We start from the raw sequence: 19284 nt of genomic DNA on the forward strand, positions 1-19284 counted from the left end.
ATAACATAGTATAAAGAACACAGGAAAGTACGACAGACATATTTTCAGGGAGCACAGAGGATGTATATTCCTTAAGGGAAAGAGTATATAGGCATATCTTACAATATATACCTCAAAGATTCATTTAATTATTTTTTACTTATTTGTTTTCGTAACAGTGAGGTTCTCAGCAAGAACCTCGTATCTTGGTCTTTTTTCCCCTTGGATCCTAGCACACTTTCCAGCATACAGTAGGTGTTAATAAATACTTCTGCAGTTTAAAAAGCCTTAATGAATAGATGAACAAATAATAAACATCATGAGACACCAATGTACCAGGAATAAATCTCACTCTTTCACAAAACACCATTCAAATATACATTTACCTAAGGGTCAACTTCAAGCTCTAAACTTTCTCAATTTAAACATATCTAAACACAATTTGCCTCATATTATTTTCCTCATATTTATTTATATCAATTTGCCTCATATTTATTTTCCCTACAATGTTGTTATATAATCATTTGCCAACCTTCTCCTTTTGGGGCAGTCTTTCATATAGTGGCCTATTTTTCCACATACACGGCAACATCGATCATTGGGAGCCAGTTCTCCATCTGTTAATACTCTGGAATCAAAGAAGTACTCCTAGGAAGAAAATACAACTTTACTAGGGAAAAAAAAAAATCACTGTAAACTTTTGAATCCAAATGGAAAACAGACCAGGACCCAAAAGTAATTTTTTAAAAAACAAAATAAATATCAACAAGTATTTCACTGTAACTAAAACCATGATATGAAAACAAGATTCAGAATTATCATCATCAATATCACAGCTGCTAACAGTACTAATCACTTCACATTCACACTTTTTTCTCATTCATCTGTAACATCTTTGTGTAATATCCCAATAAAGTAGATACTATTTTCCTGCTCATTTTATAGATGAGGAAACTGAGGCTCCAAGGCTCGGAAAGTTCAAGCCGTTTGCCCACAGCAAAAAATGCTAGTAAGTAAGAGATAAAGGATTTCAAGCTAAGTCTGTCTGACTACAAATCTCATGCTTTCTGCCCCACCAGGCTACTTCCACAAAGGAATCAGTATCTTTACAAAATAACTCTATGTAAATAAATCAATCCTCTGGTTTGTTTAAAGTATCACTGGATTTACATTCAACATTTCAAGAATACGTAACATTTACTATCCAAAGTAGAATACACCTAAAAAGAATACAGAGAACCAATAACAATTTAAATCATTTTTCCAAGTCTTCGAAGAATCAGCTCATTTTTGCTTTATCTTACTACCTTTGTTATCTTTCTAAGCTTTAGTTTAGTTTTGCACCATCACAAAGACTAGTTTATCCTGACAATACCCATATCTTTGGATGGCAAGAGAACATGTTTACTTAGTACTCTGATTTCTTCAAATCTATCTAATGTCAGGGATAAAAGTTTAAGAGAGACACCCACTACATGGCTATTAGAAAAGAAAAAAGATAGCAACAAGTATTGTGAGGATGTGAAAAAACTGGAACCTTCATATATTGCAGGTGGGAATATAAAATAGTCCAATTCTTTTAAGAAACAGCTTGGTAGCTCCTCAGAAAGTTAAACATAAACTTATTAAAATGACCCAACAATTCTACCATTACGTATATGCCCAAAAGAAATGAAAACATACATCCACAGAAAATTTTGTACACAAATATTTATAGCAGCACTACTCATAGTAGCCAAAGAATAGAAACAATACAAATTTCCAACAAACTGAAGAATGAATAAATAAAATGTAATATAACCATACAATGGAATATCATTCAACCATAAAAAAAAGAATGAAATATTGATATATGCTACAGCTTGAATGAACCCTGAATACATTCTGTTAGATGAAAGAAACCAGTCACAAAAGGCTACACATACTCTGATTCCATTTTCATAAAACGTCCACAATAGGCAAATCAACAGAGTGAGAGGAAAAAGGAAGGAGAACTGACTGCTAATTGGGACAGGAGTTTCCTTGAGAGAGGACAAAATGTTCTAATTAGATGTGGTGATGGTTGTACAATCTTGCAAAAAATACTCAAAAAAACTGAATTACTCACTTTATATAGGTGAACGCTAAAGTACATGAATTATTTCTCAATAAAACTGTATTTCTATAAAAGAACACAATATAATTCTTTACTACTGATGAAGTCAACATAATTTACTAAACTCTTCATTATCATTTTTTCTGATAAGACAAAAATGAAAGCCTTTCTTAATTTACCTGGTTGCTTATGGCAAAATCTAGGAAATCCCCCTGATTTCTCCTCGACTCATCACCTCTAATTAACCACCAGGTTGTATCCATTCTATTCCTGAGTATCTATCTCTTTAATCAATTTTTCTTCATCCCACCTTCCTAGTTAAGGTGGCCTAGACCTGGGGTCAGCAAACTTCTGGGAAGAGCCAGAGAGTTAAAATTTTAGGTGTTGAGGTAAAATTGAAGACATTGTATTATATAGGTACTTATAAAATAAGAGAGAAAATTCCCACAAAAATTTTATTGAAGAATTTCAAAATATATTAATAACAACAGAGTATAATGTTTTTATAATGTAAGTTTACTAATTTGAAAAAAGGAACATTTTCTGGAGGAGACATTTGCTTAATTGGAGTTCAAAGTTAGTGCTCCCTATCATTAAAATAGAAGGCAAATTGTTAATCCTAATCTGCAACTACATTTTATCTATTTCATCTTTGAAAATATTTTTCACAGATGACTGAATCTTTAAGGTACAGAAAATAATGAACGGATCTAGAGTACCTATGGAAGGACCAGTCTCTGATAAAGAAGGTGTATCTGGTGACTGGCCAGAAAGATGTGAAGCAGAATGACTGAGTTCACCCCTTCTCAGTTGTGTCTGACTCTTTGAGATCCCATGGACTATACAGTCCATGGAATTCTCCAGGCCAGAAAGCTGGAGTGGGTAGACTTTCCCTTCTCCAGGGGATCTTCCCGACCCAGGAATCGAACTGGGGTCTCTTTGCAGGCAGATTCTTTACCAACTGAGCTATCAGGGAAGCTCCCTTCTTAGAGGAACACCAAAATAACAACTAACTGCTGAACAACCATTGAACAATAAAAACAAAAAGGCTGGAACCTATCAAAAAAGACACCCTATATCCAAAGATGAAGAAGCCACAACAAAACTGTAGGAGAGGCACAACTGCAGTAAAATCAAATCCCATACCTGCTGTGTGGGCAACTCACAAACTAGAAAATAATTATACCACAGAAGTTCTACCACAGGACTGAAAGCCCTGAACTTCATGTCAGGCTTCCCAGCCTGAGGATCTGGTAATAGGAAGAGAAGCCCCCAGAGAATCTAACTTTGAAGGCCAGTGGAGTTTGATTGAAGAAATTCCACAGAACTGGGAAAAACAGAAATTCCACTCTGAGAAGGAGTACACAAGGACCTCTAGGTACCAGGACTCAGGGGAAAGAACAGTGATTTCATAAGAAACTGGGCTAGATCTACCTGCTATTATTGGAGGGTCTCTGGCAGAGGTGGGGGGGTGGGGCTGTGGCTCACTCTGGGAACAAAGACACTTGCAACAGCAGTTTTAATGAGCATGCATTGGTGTGAGTCCTCCTGGAGGCTACTATTTCCTCCCCACAACCTTAACCCCATTCAACAGCCTGAAGGCTCAAGTGCCAGGACACCTGAGGCCAAACCACCAAAAAGACTGAAACACAGCCCCATCCATCAAGCAGACAGGTCACTTGAAGTCTTTCTGAGCATGGCCCTGACCACCAAACGGACAAGACAGAGCACCACCTACCAGCAGACAGGAACTAGACCCTCTCACCAGGAAGCCTGCACAAGCCTCTTAGACAGCCTCATCCACCAGATGGCAGACAGCAGACACAAGAAGAACTACAATCCTGCAGCTTGCAGAACTGAAGCTGTAATTACAGAATGTTAGACAAAATGAGACAACAGAAGAATATGTCCCAGGTGAAGGAACAAGACAAAACCCTAGAAAAACAAAATGAAGTGGAGATAAGCAATCTAGGGTTAAAAAAAAAATAAAAAATTTCAGATTAATGGTAGTGAAGATGACCCAAGATCTCTTAAAAAAAAAATGGAGCCACAAATTAAGAAGATGAAAGAAACGTTTAACAAAGACACAGAAGAGCTGAAGAACAAACAGAGATGAACAATACAATAACCAAAATGAAAAACACACTAGAAGGAATCAACAGCAGAGTAACTGAGGCAGAAGAAAGGATAAGTGATCTGGAAATCAGAATGGTGGATTCACTGCCATGGAACAGAATAAAGAAGGAAAAGAAATGAAGACACTCTAAGAGACCTCTGGGACAACTTTAAAAGCCTCAAACATTCACATCATGTAGTCCCAGAAGGAAAAGAAAGAAAGAAGGGACTTAAGAAAATATTTGAAGAGGTAATAGTTGAAAACTTACCTAACAAAGGAAAGGAAACAGTCATCCAATTCCAGGAAGGTCAGAGAGTTCCAGGTAGAATAAACCCAAGGAAGAACACACCAAAACAAATAGGAATCAAATGGACAAAAATTAAAAACAAAGAAAAAAATATCAAAATATTAAAAGCAACAAAGAAAAGCAACAAATACAAGGGAACTCCCATAAGGTTATCAGCTGATTTCTCAGCAGAAACTCTGCAGGCAAAAAGGGAGAGCTGGACTGTGAAGAAGGCTGAGCGCCGAAGAATTGATGCTTTTGAACTGTGGTGTTGGAGAAGACTCTTGAGAGTCCCTTGGACTGCAAGAAGATCCAACAAGTCCATTCTGAAGGAGATCAGCCCTGGGTGTTCTTTGGAAGGAATGATGCTAAAGATGAAACTCCAGTACTTTGGCCACCTCATGTGAAAAGTTGACTCACTGGAAAAGAGTCTGATGCTGGGAGGGATTGGGGGCAAGAGGAGAAGGGGATGACAGAGGATGAGATGGCTGGATGGCATCACTGACTCGATGGACGTGAGTCTGGGTGAACTCCGGGAGTTGGTGATGGACAGGGAGGCCTGGCGTGCTGCGATTCATGGGGTTGCAAAGAGTCGGACACAACTGAGCGACTGATCTGATCTGATCTGATCTGATGATATATTTAAAGTGATGAAAGCAAAGAACCTACAGCTAACAGTACTCCATCTGGCAAAGATCTCAATTCAGATTTGATAGAGAAAGCAAAAGCTTTACAAACAAGAAAAAACTAAGAAAATTCAGCACCACCAGACCACTTTTGCAACAAATGCCAAAGGAACTTTAAGCAGAAAAGAAAGGGCAACTACTGGAAACAAAATTATGAATGGAAAAGCTTACCAGTAAATACAAAGTAAAGGTAAGAAATCATCTGCACACAAATATGATATCAAAACCAGTAATTATGAGAAGAGGAGAACACAAATGCAGGATATTGGAAAAAAGTTTGAATTAAAAGACCAGCAACTTAAAACAATCTTTTTTATATACAGAATGCTATATCAAAACCTCATGGTCACCACAAACTAGTTGTGACCAACCTAGACAGCATATTAAAAAGCAGAGACATTCCTTTGCCAACAAAGGTCCGTCTAGTCAAGGCTATGGTTTTTTCAGTAGTCATGTACGGATGTGAGAGTTGGACTATAAAGAAAGCTGAACACCGAAGAGTTGCTGCTTTTGAACTGTGGTGTTGGAGAAGACTCTTGAGAGTTCCCTGGACTGCAAGGAGATCCAACCAGTCCATCCTAAAGGAAAAAGGTCCTGAATATTCATTGGAAGGACCAATGCTGAAGCTGATATGCCAATACTTTGGCCACCTGATGCGAAGAACTGACTCATTTGAAAAGACCCTGATGCTGGGAAAGATCGAAGGTGGGAGGAGAAGGGGACAACAGAGGATGAGATAGTTGAATGGCATCACTGACTCAATGGACATGAGTCTGAGTAAACTCCAGGAGTTGGTGATGGACAGGGAGGCCTGATGTCCTGCAGTCCATGGGGTCGAAAAGAGTCAAGACATGACTGAGCAACTGAACTGAACTGAATATCAAAACCTCAGGGTAACCACAAACTGAAAATCTACAACAGATACATACACAAAAATGAAAATGGAATCCAAATACAACACTAAAGTTAGTCATCAAATCACAAAACAAGAGAACAAAACAGTTCAGTTTTGTTGTCCTGAACTGAGTTCAGGACACTGAACTGTTGAACTGAGTTCAGTCACTCAGTTGTGTCCGACTCTTTGCGACCCCAAGAACCGCAGCACTCCAGGCCTCCCTGTCCATCACCAACTCCCAGAGTTTACCCAAATTCATGCCCATTGAGTCAGTGATGACATCTAACCATCTCATCCTCTGTCATCCCCTTCTCCTCCTGCCTTCAATCCTTCCCAGCATCAGGGTCTTTTCAAATGAGTCAGTTTTTTGCATCAGGTGGGTGGCCAAAATATTGGAGTTGAAGCTTCAACGTCAGTCCTTCCAATGAATGCCCAGGACTGATTTCCTTTAGGATGGACTGGTTGGATCTCCTGGCAGTCCAAGGGACTCTCAAGAGTCTTCTCCAACACCACAGTTCAAAAGCATCAATTTATCGGCGCTCAGCTTTCTTTACAGTCCAACTCTTACATCCATGCATGACTACTGGAACAAAACAGGAATGGAACAAAAAAGACCTACAAAGCAAATCCAAACCAATTAAGAAAATGGCAATAGGAACATATATACTGGTAATTACCTTAAACATTAAATGGGTTTAGTGCTCTAACCAAAAGAAATAGAGGTGAATGGATACAAAAACAAGATCCATATACATGATATCTACAAGAGACCTACTTCACATCTAGGGACACATACAGACTGAAAGTGAGGGGATGGAAAAAGGTACTCTGTGCAAATGTAAATTAAAAGATAGCTGGAATAGCAATATTTTTCTCAGACAAAAGAGACTTCAAAATAGACAAAAGAGACAAAGAAGGACACTACATAATGATCAAGGAATCATTCCAAGAAGAAGCTATAACAATTGTATATAAATACTTACCCAATACAGAGTACCCCAATATATAAGGCAAATATTAACAGTCATTAAAGGAGAAATCAACAGTAATGTAATTAATAGTGGGGGACTTAAAAATACTCCATTTATATCAATGGACAGATTATCTAGAAAGAAGATTAATACAGAAACTCAGGTCTTAAATGACACATTAGACCAGACCACCTTCATTGACATTTATAGAGTATTCCATTCAAAAGCAGCAGAATATACACTTTTCTCAAGAGGCCATGGAACATTCTCTAGGATTAATGACAGGCTGGGCCACAAAGTAAGCTTCAGTAAATTTAAGAAAATTAAAAATCATATCAAGCATCTTTTCTAACCACATTGCTATTAGATTAGGAATCAACTATAAGAAAAAAAAACTAAAAAACACAAATACATGGAAGCTAAAAAAAATACTATTAAACAATCAATGGATCACCGAAGAAATCAAAAAGGACATAAAAATTACCTAGAGTCAAATGAAAATGAAAGCACAATGATCCAAAACCTAGGGACATGATAAACGCAGTTTTGAGAAATTTATAGCAATACAATCTTACCTCAGGAAACAAGAAAAATCACAAATAAACAACCTAATTTTATGTCTAAAGCCAACAGAGAAAAAAGAATAAACAAAACTCAAAGTTAGCAGAAGGAAAGAAAGAGAGATCAGAGCAGAAATATAAACAAACAAAATCAATAAAATCAATGAAACAAAAAGCTGATTATCTGAAAAGATAAACAAAACTGATAAACCTTTAGCCAGACTCTTCAAGAAAAGACAGCGAGCTTAAATCAACAAAATTAGAAATTAAAAAGGAGAAGTTACAATAGACATCAGAGAAATACAAAGGATCATAAAAAACTACTACAAACAACTATATGCCAATAAAGTAGACAACCTGGAAGAAATGGATAAATTGTTAGAAAGGCACAGTCACCTAAGACTGAACCAAAAAGAAATATAAACTTCCAATAAACAAAAGTCCAGGACCAGATGGCATCACAGATTAGTTCCATCACTTAGAGAAGAGTTGACACTTGTTCTTCCGAAACTATTCCCAAAAAAATGCAGAGAAATGAATACTCCCAAACTCATTCTATAAGGCCATCACCATACTGAAACCAAAATCAGACAAAGATACTACCAAAAAAAAAATTTATAGGTCACTATCACTGATGAACAGACACAAAAATCCTCAACAAAAAATACTAGCAATCTGAATCCAACAATATATTAAAAGGATCACACACCATGATCAATTGGGATTTATACCAGGGATGCAAGGATTTTTCAATATCTGCACATCAATTAGTATGATACACCACATCAACAAATAGAAGAATAAAAGCCATACAATCATCTCAACAAATGCAGAAAAAGCTTTAAACAAAATTCAACACCTATTTATGATAAAAACTCTCCACAAAGTGGGCAGGGAGCGAACATACCTCAACATAATAAAGGCCATATATGACTAGCCTGTAGTTAACATCATACTCCGTGGTGAAAAGCTGAAAGCATTACCTCTTAGATTTGGAACATGACAAGGATATTCGTATTCTCACCACTTTTATTCTACATAGTTTTGGAAGTCCTAGCCATAACAAATCAGAGAAGAAAAAGAAATAAAAGGAATATAAACTGGAAAAGAGGAAAAACTGTCACTGTTTTAGATGACACACTATACACAGAAAATTCTAAAGATGCCACCAGAAAACTGTGAGAGCTTATTAATGAATTTGGCAATGGCACCCCACTCCAGTACTCTTTTGCCTGGAAAATCCCATGGACGGAGGAGCCTAGTAGGCTTCAGTCCACGGGGTCGCTAAGAGTCGGACACGACTGAGAGACTTCACTTTCACTTTTCACTTTCGTGCATTGGAGAAGGAAATGGCAACCCACTCCAGTGTTCCTGCTTGGAGAATCCCAGGGACAGGGGAGCCTGGTGGGGTGCCATCTATGGGGTCACACAGAGTCGGACATGACTGAAGCGACTCAGCAGCAGCAGGATATAAAATACACATAAATCTTGCATTTCTATACATTAACAATGAAAGACCAGAAGGAGAAACTAAAGAAACAACCCCATTTATCATCACATCAAAAAGAAAAAATTACCTAGGATTAAACCTACCCAAGGAGAGAAAAGACCTGTACTCTGAAACTATAAAACACTGATGAAAGAAATCAAAGATTACACAAACAGATGGGAAGATATACCATGTTCTTGAATTGGAATAATCAATATTGTCAAAATGATTATCCTACCCAAGGCAATCTACAGATTTAATGTAATCCCTATCAAATTACCAATGGCATTTTCCACAGAACTAGAACAAAAAAAAATCTTAAAACTTGTATGGAGACACAAAAGACCCAGAATAGCCAAAGCAATGCTGAGAAAGAAAAACAGAGCTGGAGAAATCAGGCTTCCTGATGTCTGACTGTACTACAAAGATACAGTCATCAAAATAGTATGGTACTGGCACAAAAACAGAAATACAGATTAACGGACTAAGATGTAAGCCCCAGAAATAAACCCATGCAACTATGGTCAATTAATCTATGACAAAGGAGGCAAAACTATACAATGGAGGAAAGACAGTCTCTTTAACAAACGGTGCTGCAAAAACTGCACAGCTACAAGTAAAAAAATGAAATTAGAACATTCTTTAACACCATACACAAAAACTGATTAAAGACCTAAATGTATGACCTGATACTATAAAACAAGAGGAAAACAGGCAGAACACACTTTTACATAAATCACAGCAACATCTTTTCTGAGCCGTCTCCTAGAGTAAGGGAAATTAAAAAATAAACAAATGTGACTTCAACTCAAAATCTTTTGCACAACAAAGGAAACCATAAACAAAATGAAAAGAAATGATGCGATGGACAGGATTAGTCTCCAAAATTTACAAACAGCTCATGCAGCTCAATTAAAAAAAAAAAACCCAATCAAAAGAAGACATATAGATGGCCAAGAGGCACAAGAAAAGATAGTCAACACTGCTAATTATTAGAGAAATGCAAATCAAAAATTATAATGAGGTATCATTTCACATCAGTTAGAATGGCCATCATCAAAAAATCTACAAACAATAAATGCTGGAGAAGGTGTAGAGAAAAGGGAACCCTCCTACACTATTGGTGGGAATATGAATTGGTACAGACACTATGAAGAACAGTATGGAGGTTCCTTAAAAAACTAAAACTAGACAAATTGAGAGAGTAGCATTGAAACATATACACTGCCATGTGTAAGACAGATGGCTAGTGGGAAGTTGCTGTATAACACAGGGAGCACAACCTGGTCTCTTGTAATGACCTAGAGGCACAGATCTGGGGTGGGGGTGGGAGGGAAGTTCAAGAGAAAGGTATGTATGTATACTTACAGTTGATTCACCTTGATGTATGACAGAAACCAACACAACATAGTAAAGCAATTATTCTCCAATGTAAAACATAATTAAAAAAACAAAACCAAAAAGAAACTAAAAACAGAGATACCATATGATCCAGCAATCCCAATCCTGGGGTACATATCGAGAGAAAATCATAATTCAAGAAGATATATGCACCCAAATGTTCACTGAAGCACTATTTACAATAGCAGACATGGAAGCAACCTGAATGTCCACTGACAAGTGAATGGAAAAAGATGTGGTACACACATACAGTGGAATATTAGCCATTAAAAAGAATGAAACAATGCCATCTGCAGCAACGTAGATGGACCTGGACGTTTTCATACTAAGTGAAGAAAGTCAGACAGAGAATGACAAATATCATGTGATATTGCTTATATGTGAATTCTAAAAAAAAAAAAATACAAATGAGCTTATTTACAAAACAGACTCAGACTTAGAGAATGAACTTATGGTTATGGAGGGGCAGGGGGAGGAAGACAGATTGGGAGTTTCAGATTAACATGTACACAATACTATATTCAAAATAAATAACCAACTGTATGTATCTGTACAAGGACCTACTGTATAGCACAGGGAATGCTCCTCAATAGTCTGTAATAACCTAAATAGGAATTTTAAAAAGAATAGCTACATGTATATGTATAACTCAATCACCTTGCTATATACCTGAAACTGATAAACATTTTTAATCAACTATGTTCCAATATGAACTCAAATTTTTTTTAAAAAAAAGAAGAGATATCTGAAGATACAAGCAGATTTATAGATGTGGTAGCAGAAAGTTGAAGAATATCTATTTAATATCATCTCTGCCTCAAAAGGAAAACATCCAAGTGTGAGAAAGGCAGAGAAGAAAGATAGGACAAAACAAATTGGGCACTGAATTTTTAGTAAAATAAATAAAACTTGGAATAGTCCCTATTGAATGGGAGACAGAGGTAACTAAAGAAATGTAGTAAGAACGTCAGAGAGTATTGAAAGTCCAGTTGAGGCTGGTGAACATTAATTTATAGTTTTGCTATAAACTGCTTAGCTTTAAGACTTTTTTCCATCGGTGCTTAGTCCAAGCATAAAGAGATGGTGGATGGCTGAGTTCATGTAAAGCTGAACACACAACAATGCGAAAGAAGGACAATGGTACAAAGGAATATGAAGTATATGCCACAGGGAGACCAAGGAACGTGAGTTAAATGGAGAGGAAAAATGAAAACAGGAGATAACTGACAGACTGGGAGAAAAGGGATTAATATGTCAGAGAACCTAATGAATAGAAGAATAGTTGAAAAGGGAATATTTCAGTGAGCAAGAAAGTACAGAAAATATACTTGGTCGTCATTTTCACTAGAATCTAAGGGGATGAAACACATCTATTCTATATGCTGTTATAATCCTGCTGCTGCTGCTAAGTCACTTCAGTCGTGTCCGACTCTGTGTGACCCCACAGACGGCAGCCCACCAGGCTCTGCTGTCCCTGGGATTCTCCAGGCAAGAACACTGGAGTGGGTTGCCATTTCCTTCTCCAATGCATGAAAGTGAAAAGTGAAAGTGAAGTCGCTCAGTCGTGTCCGACTCTTTAGCGAATCCATGGACTGCAGCCCACCAGGCTCCTCTGTCCATGGGATTCTCCAGGCAAGAGTACTGGAGTGGGGTGCCATTGCCTTCTCCGTTATAATCCTAGTACATATCAAAGAAATAGGTACAAATCAGGAATTCAGTATGTGTTGAAAGAATGAACTTTACTATGGAAAATATTAAGCATGAAAAACTATATTAACAATGTTATTTTTCTATAATATCAGTTAGAACACTGATACCAACTTAAATGTCCATTTAAGGAGAAGAGTTAAACTGGTATACCCAAGCTCTAAAATACCATATATTGACTTTTAAAGTAGAATAAAGCAAATTAAAAGATGACTGGGAAGAATCATAGGCCCCCTCTGATAGGCTCTTATGCCAAATCACATTCAAGAGGATTCTATGTTAGTATTTCACTAAAAAGTCTGACTGCATGAAACTGCTAGGTTTCTAGAAAACACATGCATGCACACATACTAATAGAATTTCCATGATTTTCAAGTAAAATGCTTTATCAGTGCATCACCATATTTATTCTGATTTGACTGTGCTTTTCATTTATTATTTTAATATATTAGTAAAATTATCACTATATTTTCCTTTTGTTATATATTTTGCTTCTGCATGACTTTTGCGCCATTTCAAATTTTACTGTTATTTTATTTTGATTACAATTATTATCACCCCCACTGCCTATGAATCGGAGAAGGCAATGGCACCCCACTCCAAATCCCATGGATGGAGGAGCCTGGTGGGCTGCAGTCCATGGAGTCGCTGAGAGTTGGACACGACTGAGTGACTTTACTTTCACTTTTCACTTTCTTGCACTAGAGAAGGAAATGGCAACCCACTCCAGTGTTCTTGCCTGGAGAATCCCAGGGATGGGGGAGCCTGGTGGGCTGCCGTCTATGGGGTTGCACAGAGTCGGACACAACTGAAGTGACTTAGCAGCAGCAGCCTATGAATCAGGACTATCAAAACTGCTTCAAAGGAAAAAAGCTCTAGACTTTTTCTGCTTTTCTCACCCCAACAAGCAAGAGTGATGAAACTGAACAAGATCAAAGATATTTATTATGCAATAACAGAGACATTGTTTCTCTTTTAAGATTTCTTCCTTCTTTCTCTGTGAGACTGTGATATCCACCCATTAGAAAGCAACCTAAACCAGATAAGACCAAAAGGAATGGGGGACACTACACCCCCCAGTTCAGGGGGTGAAGTGGAACTCTTAGTTCCATACCATTAGTTCAGCTTACCAAGGGCTGTATCACAATTAAAGCAGAAGCCTCAGCAAATAATAAAGTTTTACCAATATTTTGGGCTTCCCTGGTGGCTCAGACAATAAAGAATCTGTTTACAGTGCAGGGGACCCAGGTTTGATCCCTGGGTTGGGAAGAGCTCCTAGAAGAAGAGAATGACTACGCACTATAGTATTCTTGCCTGGGAAATCCAATGGACAGAGGAGCCTGGTGGGCTACATAGAGTCCATAGGTTGCAAGGAGTCAGACATGACTGAGCAACTAACCCTTTCACTTTCACATTGATACTTTGGTACTGACTTCTCTGTTTGTATTTTCACCAAGATTTCTAGAGATAGAAGAGAGGCAGTAGGGAGCACCTCAGATTCACAATTAAAGGATCCTGAGTCCTATCAACTCTCACTTGTTTAACAAATGCTTATTTGATGCATCCTATGTGCCAGAAATTATGACAAGCACTGGCAATATGATGGTAAACCTCACAGACATGGCCTCTGTCCTCATGGAGCTAAACAGTCTAGTGGGAGAGACAGAATTTAACGAATAGATTAAAAAAACAGATAAAATATAGCCAACAGATATTTCACTATAGACTATGGTAAGTGCAATAAGAAAAGACAGAGGGAGTTATAACCATCTTTTCCCCTATTCCTAACACCAACTTGTAACAGGATTAGGTTTCTTATACTACAAAAAAAAAAGTTCTACAGGAAAACAGAAAAGACTCAGAATTCGAATTATGTAAACTTACAGCTTCTCTGCCAATGAGTGGGTAAAAAGGGGTACCAAAAAGTTTCCTTCCATTGATAAATGCTTTCATGATGAAATTGGTCACTATTGAAAAAAGAAGAAAAACAATGAAGATCCAGACCCTAAGGTGTAAGAGCTTTAAAAGCAGGGTATTTCTATATTTAAAACTTACTTTTTCTAGAAACTCCAGCACCAAGGTTATGATTCAAATCAAAAGGATCTAGAAAAGAAATATTTTATTCTTTAATTAAGAAGCTCACTGTAACATAAATATACTTAGTAACCATAACTAGAGTCTAATACTAAGTAACACAGACCAAAGTCAGAAATTATTATTATTTTTTTTAGAAATTATTTTTTTATAATTACAGATTAAAGGATGGAAACTGGAGGATAAAAAAAGGATAAAAAAAAAACACACACACAAGGAAATATCTTCCAAATTCTAATGTGTTTCAGTTTCCCTCTCAATTTCATTAGCCAAATAAAATTCTAGCTTTTCAAAGGAAATTTGCTGTATGACTCAGAGAACTCAAATTCAGATTCTATAACAACCTAGCGGGGTGGGAAGAGTGAGAGGTGGGAGGAAGGTTCAAGAGGGAGTGGACATATGTATACTTACGGCTAATTCATGTTGATGTATGGCAGAAACCAAAGCAATATTATAAAGCAATTATTGTTCAATTAAAAATATATTTTAAAAATTCTGCTTTTGTCTTGTTTTGCTTTGTTTTGTTCCTAATTAATATCAGATGAATGATTACCTTCAATGGCAATACATTTTGATGTCCACTGCTTCTCAAAAGTTGTCAACAGTTTTTTCTGCCGAATGCTAATTACATATTCTTTGAAATCAAATTCTTCAGTATAGAAGCGAAGCAGTCCCAACCAAAGCTCTCCTAATGTTTCTGTGTTCTTTCCAAGTGAAGGTAAACGTTTTTTCTAAGGTGAGAAGAAAAAAAGGAGAGTGACATATCTATCTATACTTATCCAAAATATAGATCCCAAATCCAAGTAAAATTATTAAATTATGCAAATCCTAACATGTATCAGTGAACATTCCACAACATAAAAACTATGAAGAAATTACCAGTTCTTCTGTTTTATCAAAGAAAAAAGCATTCCATCCATCAACCATTCTCTGTGGAATCTGTTTTCCATCAAAGATCTGCATTAAGAAAATCAATTTTATTATTAGATTTCAAGTCATCCAACTCAAAGCCTAAATACCTTCACATCATTTTAGAATTTACATATAATAGACATATTGAAATATTTATTCCAAAAGGAACATGTCAAGATGGTATAATTTGATGTCAAGTTATTAATGAAAATGAATAAAATGTATCTGAAAGACCAAAGCTGGGAAAGGGTATCTTGAGAGCACCAGACTGTCCAAATGATACATTTGATGTTATCTATTTGGTCTATCAAAACACATCCAGCCCAAGTTTAATTAAGTAAAACTAAAAAAATAAATGAAAATGGCATTTTCATCAAAGGATCACAGATGCAGAAATCCATAAGAGATAATACTCACTGACTGTAAATCTTAAGGAAATCAAAGAAGCTGTTGTGGGGAACAGCTCTAGTACCTTTAATCAATTATGTGTATCAGATGAGGCTGAAAAGGGCCTGGACACTGATTCTCTTTTAAATAGAATATTAGATAGCTTTTCTTGACATTTTGATAAATATTGTGAAATCTTCATGATTAATTATGAATAGTAATTCCCTGTCCTAAGGAAAGGGGGGAAGATAATGCTATTCTACTAGAAGAATTTCATAAGATGATTGTACAGGTACAACTGACCTCTATAAGGAATTTTGAGACTTATTTCTTATAGGAGCTTTAAGAAAGAGATGCAATAAAGTAAAAAGCTGGGATAAGTGCAGAGTCAGCAGACCTCATTTCTAGTCTTAGTCCTGCCAACTAATAATTCTGGACAAGACAATTATCCTTCGAAATCCTCAGTTTTCCCAATGGAAAAAAAAAAAGAGAGATTAGATTAATTAGGTCAGTTGTTTTCAAATTTTATTTTTCTTTCAAACTGTTAGAACCCCTTCCTAAAATGGATTCTTCTTGGAAGTTGAACAGTAAAACAGAGGTACTCTGATAAAAGCCTGAGTGGAGAAAATTACAGCCTATCTTTTCCTTCCTCCACTCCTCACACACATTTTAAAGAGCTCTCAGAGCTTGTCAGGGCTTCCCTGGTGGCTCAAAGAATCCTCCTGCAATGCAAAAGACCTGGGTTAGATTCCTGGGTTGGGAAGATTCCCTGGAGGAGGGCATGGCAACCCACTCCAGTATTCTTGCCTGGAGAATGCCCATGGACAGAGGAGCCTGGTGAGCTATTGTTCATGGGGTCGCAAAGAGTTGGGCATGACTGAGCAGTCTGACTAAGCACAGAACTTATCAAAATAGACTTTAAAACCATTAGCTAAGGTGCTCCCCATGGCTCCTTCCATTTTAAATGAGACAGTTAATTATAAAATTAACTGCATGTCTGTCCCTCTAGTTTCACTCTTAGGTTTAAGTTCCTTGTGGGCAAGGACTATAACTGACATCTAGAGCCAAAACTCCTACCACATCAAAGCCTGCCATATAGAGAATACTTAATACATGTCTGTTGAATGAATATATTTACTCTGTAAGCATGTTTACATAAAGATCAGGTTTCCAGGGACCTAAACTAATACCTGGCCTTTTACTATTTACATATAATTTAAACAAACACAGTTACCAAGAATCATCTAGCATAAATTGCAACATTCCATAAATCAAAAAAGAGAAAGTCCAGCAATTACAGGTATTAATATCTAAAATAAGAGACATGGGATCCTACACTCAAGGAAGAAAAAAAAGGTTTTAAAGGGGCAAAAGTATAACATCTTGCCTTCGTAGATTAAGGTGCTATTATACAAGCTGCCTCTTTAGACTTTGATTATTTCAATAGATTCCTACTTTTGAGAAATAACCAACATCCAAACCCAATCATGTTGGCTAAAAACACAGTAAACTGAACCTGAGGGCTCTGGAGAGCCTTTAATCACTGATTTGCCACCTGTTTTAATGACCTATCATGTTTCATAGAGCCTAACTTTTCACTGTTTCAGCCCTTAGAAGTACTAACATTGTCCTCTCTTTCTCTTAAACACACACACACACATACAAAACATATCTACGTTCTCTTTCTTGTCTTAAAAATTTATCATTGATTTGGCTACATCGGGTCTTAGTTGTGGCCTGTGGGATCTTTAGTTTTGGCATGCAGACACCTAGTTACAGCATAGGATCTAGTTCCCCTCCCAGGGATAGAACCTGGGCCCCCTGCATTGGGAGCGTGGAGTCTTTTCCACTGGATCACCAAAGAAGGCCCCACCTTCTTTGTTTCTTTTTCTTTCTCTCAATGCCAATCATTCTCTACTCAAGCACTCAAGTCTTCCCTCTAAAACCTCACCAAACAAGTCTTTCTTATTTTGTATTATGATATTTTAATATCTACTGGAATATTTAAACTGTAATTTTTTAGTTGTGGTAAAATATATATAAAGCTTATCATCTTCAAGCATTTTTAAGAGTACAGTTCAGTGGCATTAATCACATTCACATCACTGTGCTACCATCACCATTATCCATCCACAGAATTTTTCTCATCTTACACAAATGAAACTCTGAACCTATTAAACAATAGTTTCCCATGCCTCTCTCTCTCCAGCCCTGGCAACCATCATTCTACTTTCTGTCTCCATGTATCTGACTACGCTAGGTACCTCCTATAAATGGAATCATATAGTATTTGTCCTTTTGTGACTGGTTCATTTCACTTAGCATAATGTCCTCAAGGTTCATCCATTCAATTTCAATTTTTAAGCTGATAGAAGCTAAGAAAACATAGTTCATAATATCAATTGTGACTAACACTCCCTAATCTTCTCTTGGTATTAATTTTTATGTGAAAATTTACTTTTACTTACAATGATTGCTAGAATACAGCAAAATCATCTTGCTTAGAAAAGCTCCTTTGACCTAAAGAATTCTGTATTGTTGATCATGAATAACACTCAGCAAAGCCTTACTTATTATACCCAGTCACTTAAAGTCTAAGTTCAGTTACAAATGGAGTCAAAGATCATCAGCTTCATTAAACATATCCTTACCCTTAAAAGTTGATCGATGCCAATGATCAATACTTAAATGATGCCAGAGCAATGGACAATGGGGTCCCATATGACAAGCAAAAAAGGCCAGAAGCAAAAATCCATTTATCATCAGTTCATATGTATCACAAAGCCCCCCACAATCAGAGCTCATTATGATGGAAAACATTCCATGGACTGTCTCTCATTTCATCAATCACTGTCTGTTAAGCAGATAATGGAACAGTTCTTGAAGTTGGCTACAGCAATCCTACCTACAATTTTCCAATAATAATATTAATAAAGCTGCTAATGATAATAATAAAAGTAATAATAAAAGCAACCACCATTTATAAATTCCTACTTTAGCATCTACTGCATTCAAAACCATTTGATGTCTCTGTTCCTTATATCAACACTGAAATAATACTACTATTATTACATTTTTACAAAAGATAAAATTAAGACTAGTGGTAGTCAGGCAGCTTATTGAAGGCCACATGTTAAAATCAGGATTCAGATCAATTAACTCTGACTCCAAAACCATGGTCTGCCCATTATATCATCGTCTTTCCATTATATCACGCTGCCTCAATAACTCTTCATCCATGGGTAACATAATGAGAGAACAGAGACAAACCACAATGAAAACAAACTTTGCGTTCCATTTGGGTTAATCACAGTATTCTATCAAAGGCATAGCAAAGTATAGCAAATGGCTGCTATAATATTATTCGGGCAATTATGCATAAGATCTCCAAATTTAAAGCCTTAACAAGAATTAGACTAATATAGAGAATAACCTTGGCTTTGGCAGGCTTAACTAATTCATGCAAAATTTTAAATATTCTATAGTGAACAAACTTGGTAAAAAATAAACATCACTCAACACAGATTCAAGCAACTTAAACTTTTCTGTTAGAAAAGGATATTTAAATTTTTTCTCTCCCACTATTTGTTTAAAAGAGGGAAGGAAATGCTGTTAAAACCACATGGCATTCATTAGAACTTTAAAAAACTTACTAAGGCCATCTGGCACACAATATGGCTTATTATTTTACAATGTACATCTTTGC

General features: G+C 36.6%; 1 protein-coding gene across 31 annotated transcripts in view; it reads right to left on the minus strand.

Annotated features, from left to right (window-relative positions):
• Window positions 1–19284, minus strand: part of TUT4 (terminal uridylyl transferase 4) — a 129205-nt gene that overhangs the window by 10083 nt on the left and 99838 nt on the right. For 25 of the 31 annotated variants that reach the window (XM_086388502.1, XM_086388494.1, XM_086388509.1 and 22 more), the window contains 5 exons: window positions 15159–15236; window positions 14833–15010; window positions 14241–14288; window positions 14070–14152; window positions 512–627 (listed from right to left, as the gene is read on the minus strand). In XM_086388502.1, coding sequence (XP_086244628.1) covers window positions 512–627; window positions 14070–14152; window positions 14241–14288; window positions 14833–15010; window positions 15159–15236 — 503 coding nt within the window. Of the gene's footprint in view, window positions 1–511; window positions 628–14069; window positions 14153–14240; window positions 14289–14832; window positions 15011–15158; window positions 15237–18229; window positions 18433–19284 lie in introns of all 31 variants that reach the window. The other 6 variants (XR_015159231.1, XR_015159242.1, XR_015159264.1 and 3 more) reach the window with 1 other exon arrangement.

Source organism: Bos grunniens, chromosome 3 (genome assembly GCF_055505025.1).
Source record: "Bos grunniens cultivar Pamir isolate PY7600 chromosome 3, Bosgru_T2T1.0, whole genome shotgun sequence".
Classification (NCBI taxonomy): domain Eukaryota; kingdom Metazoa; phylum Chordata; class Mammalia; order Artiodactyla; family Bovidae; genus Bos; species Bos grunniens.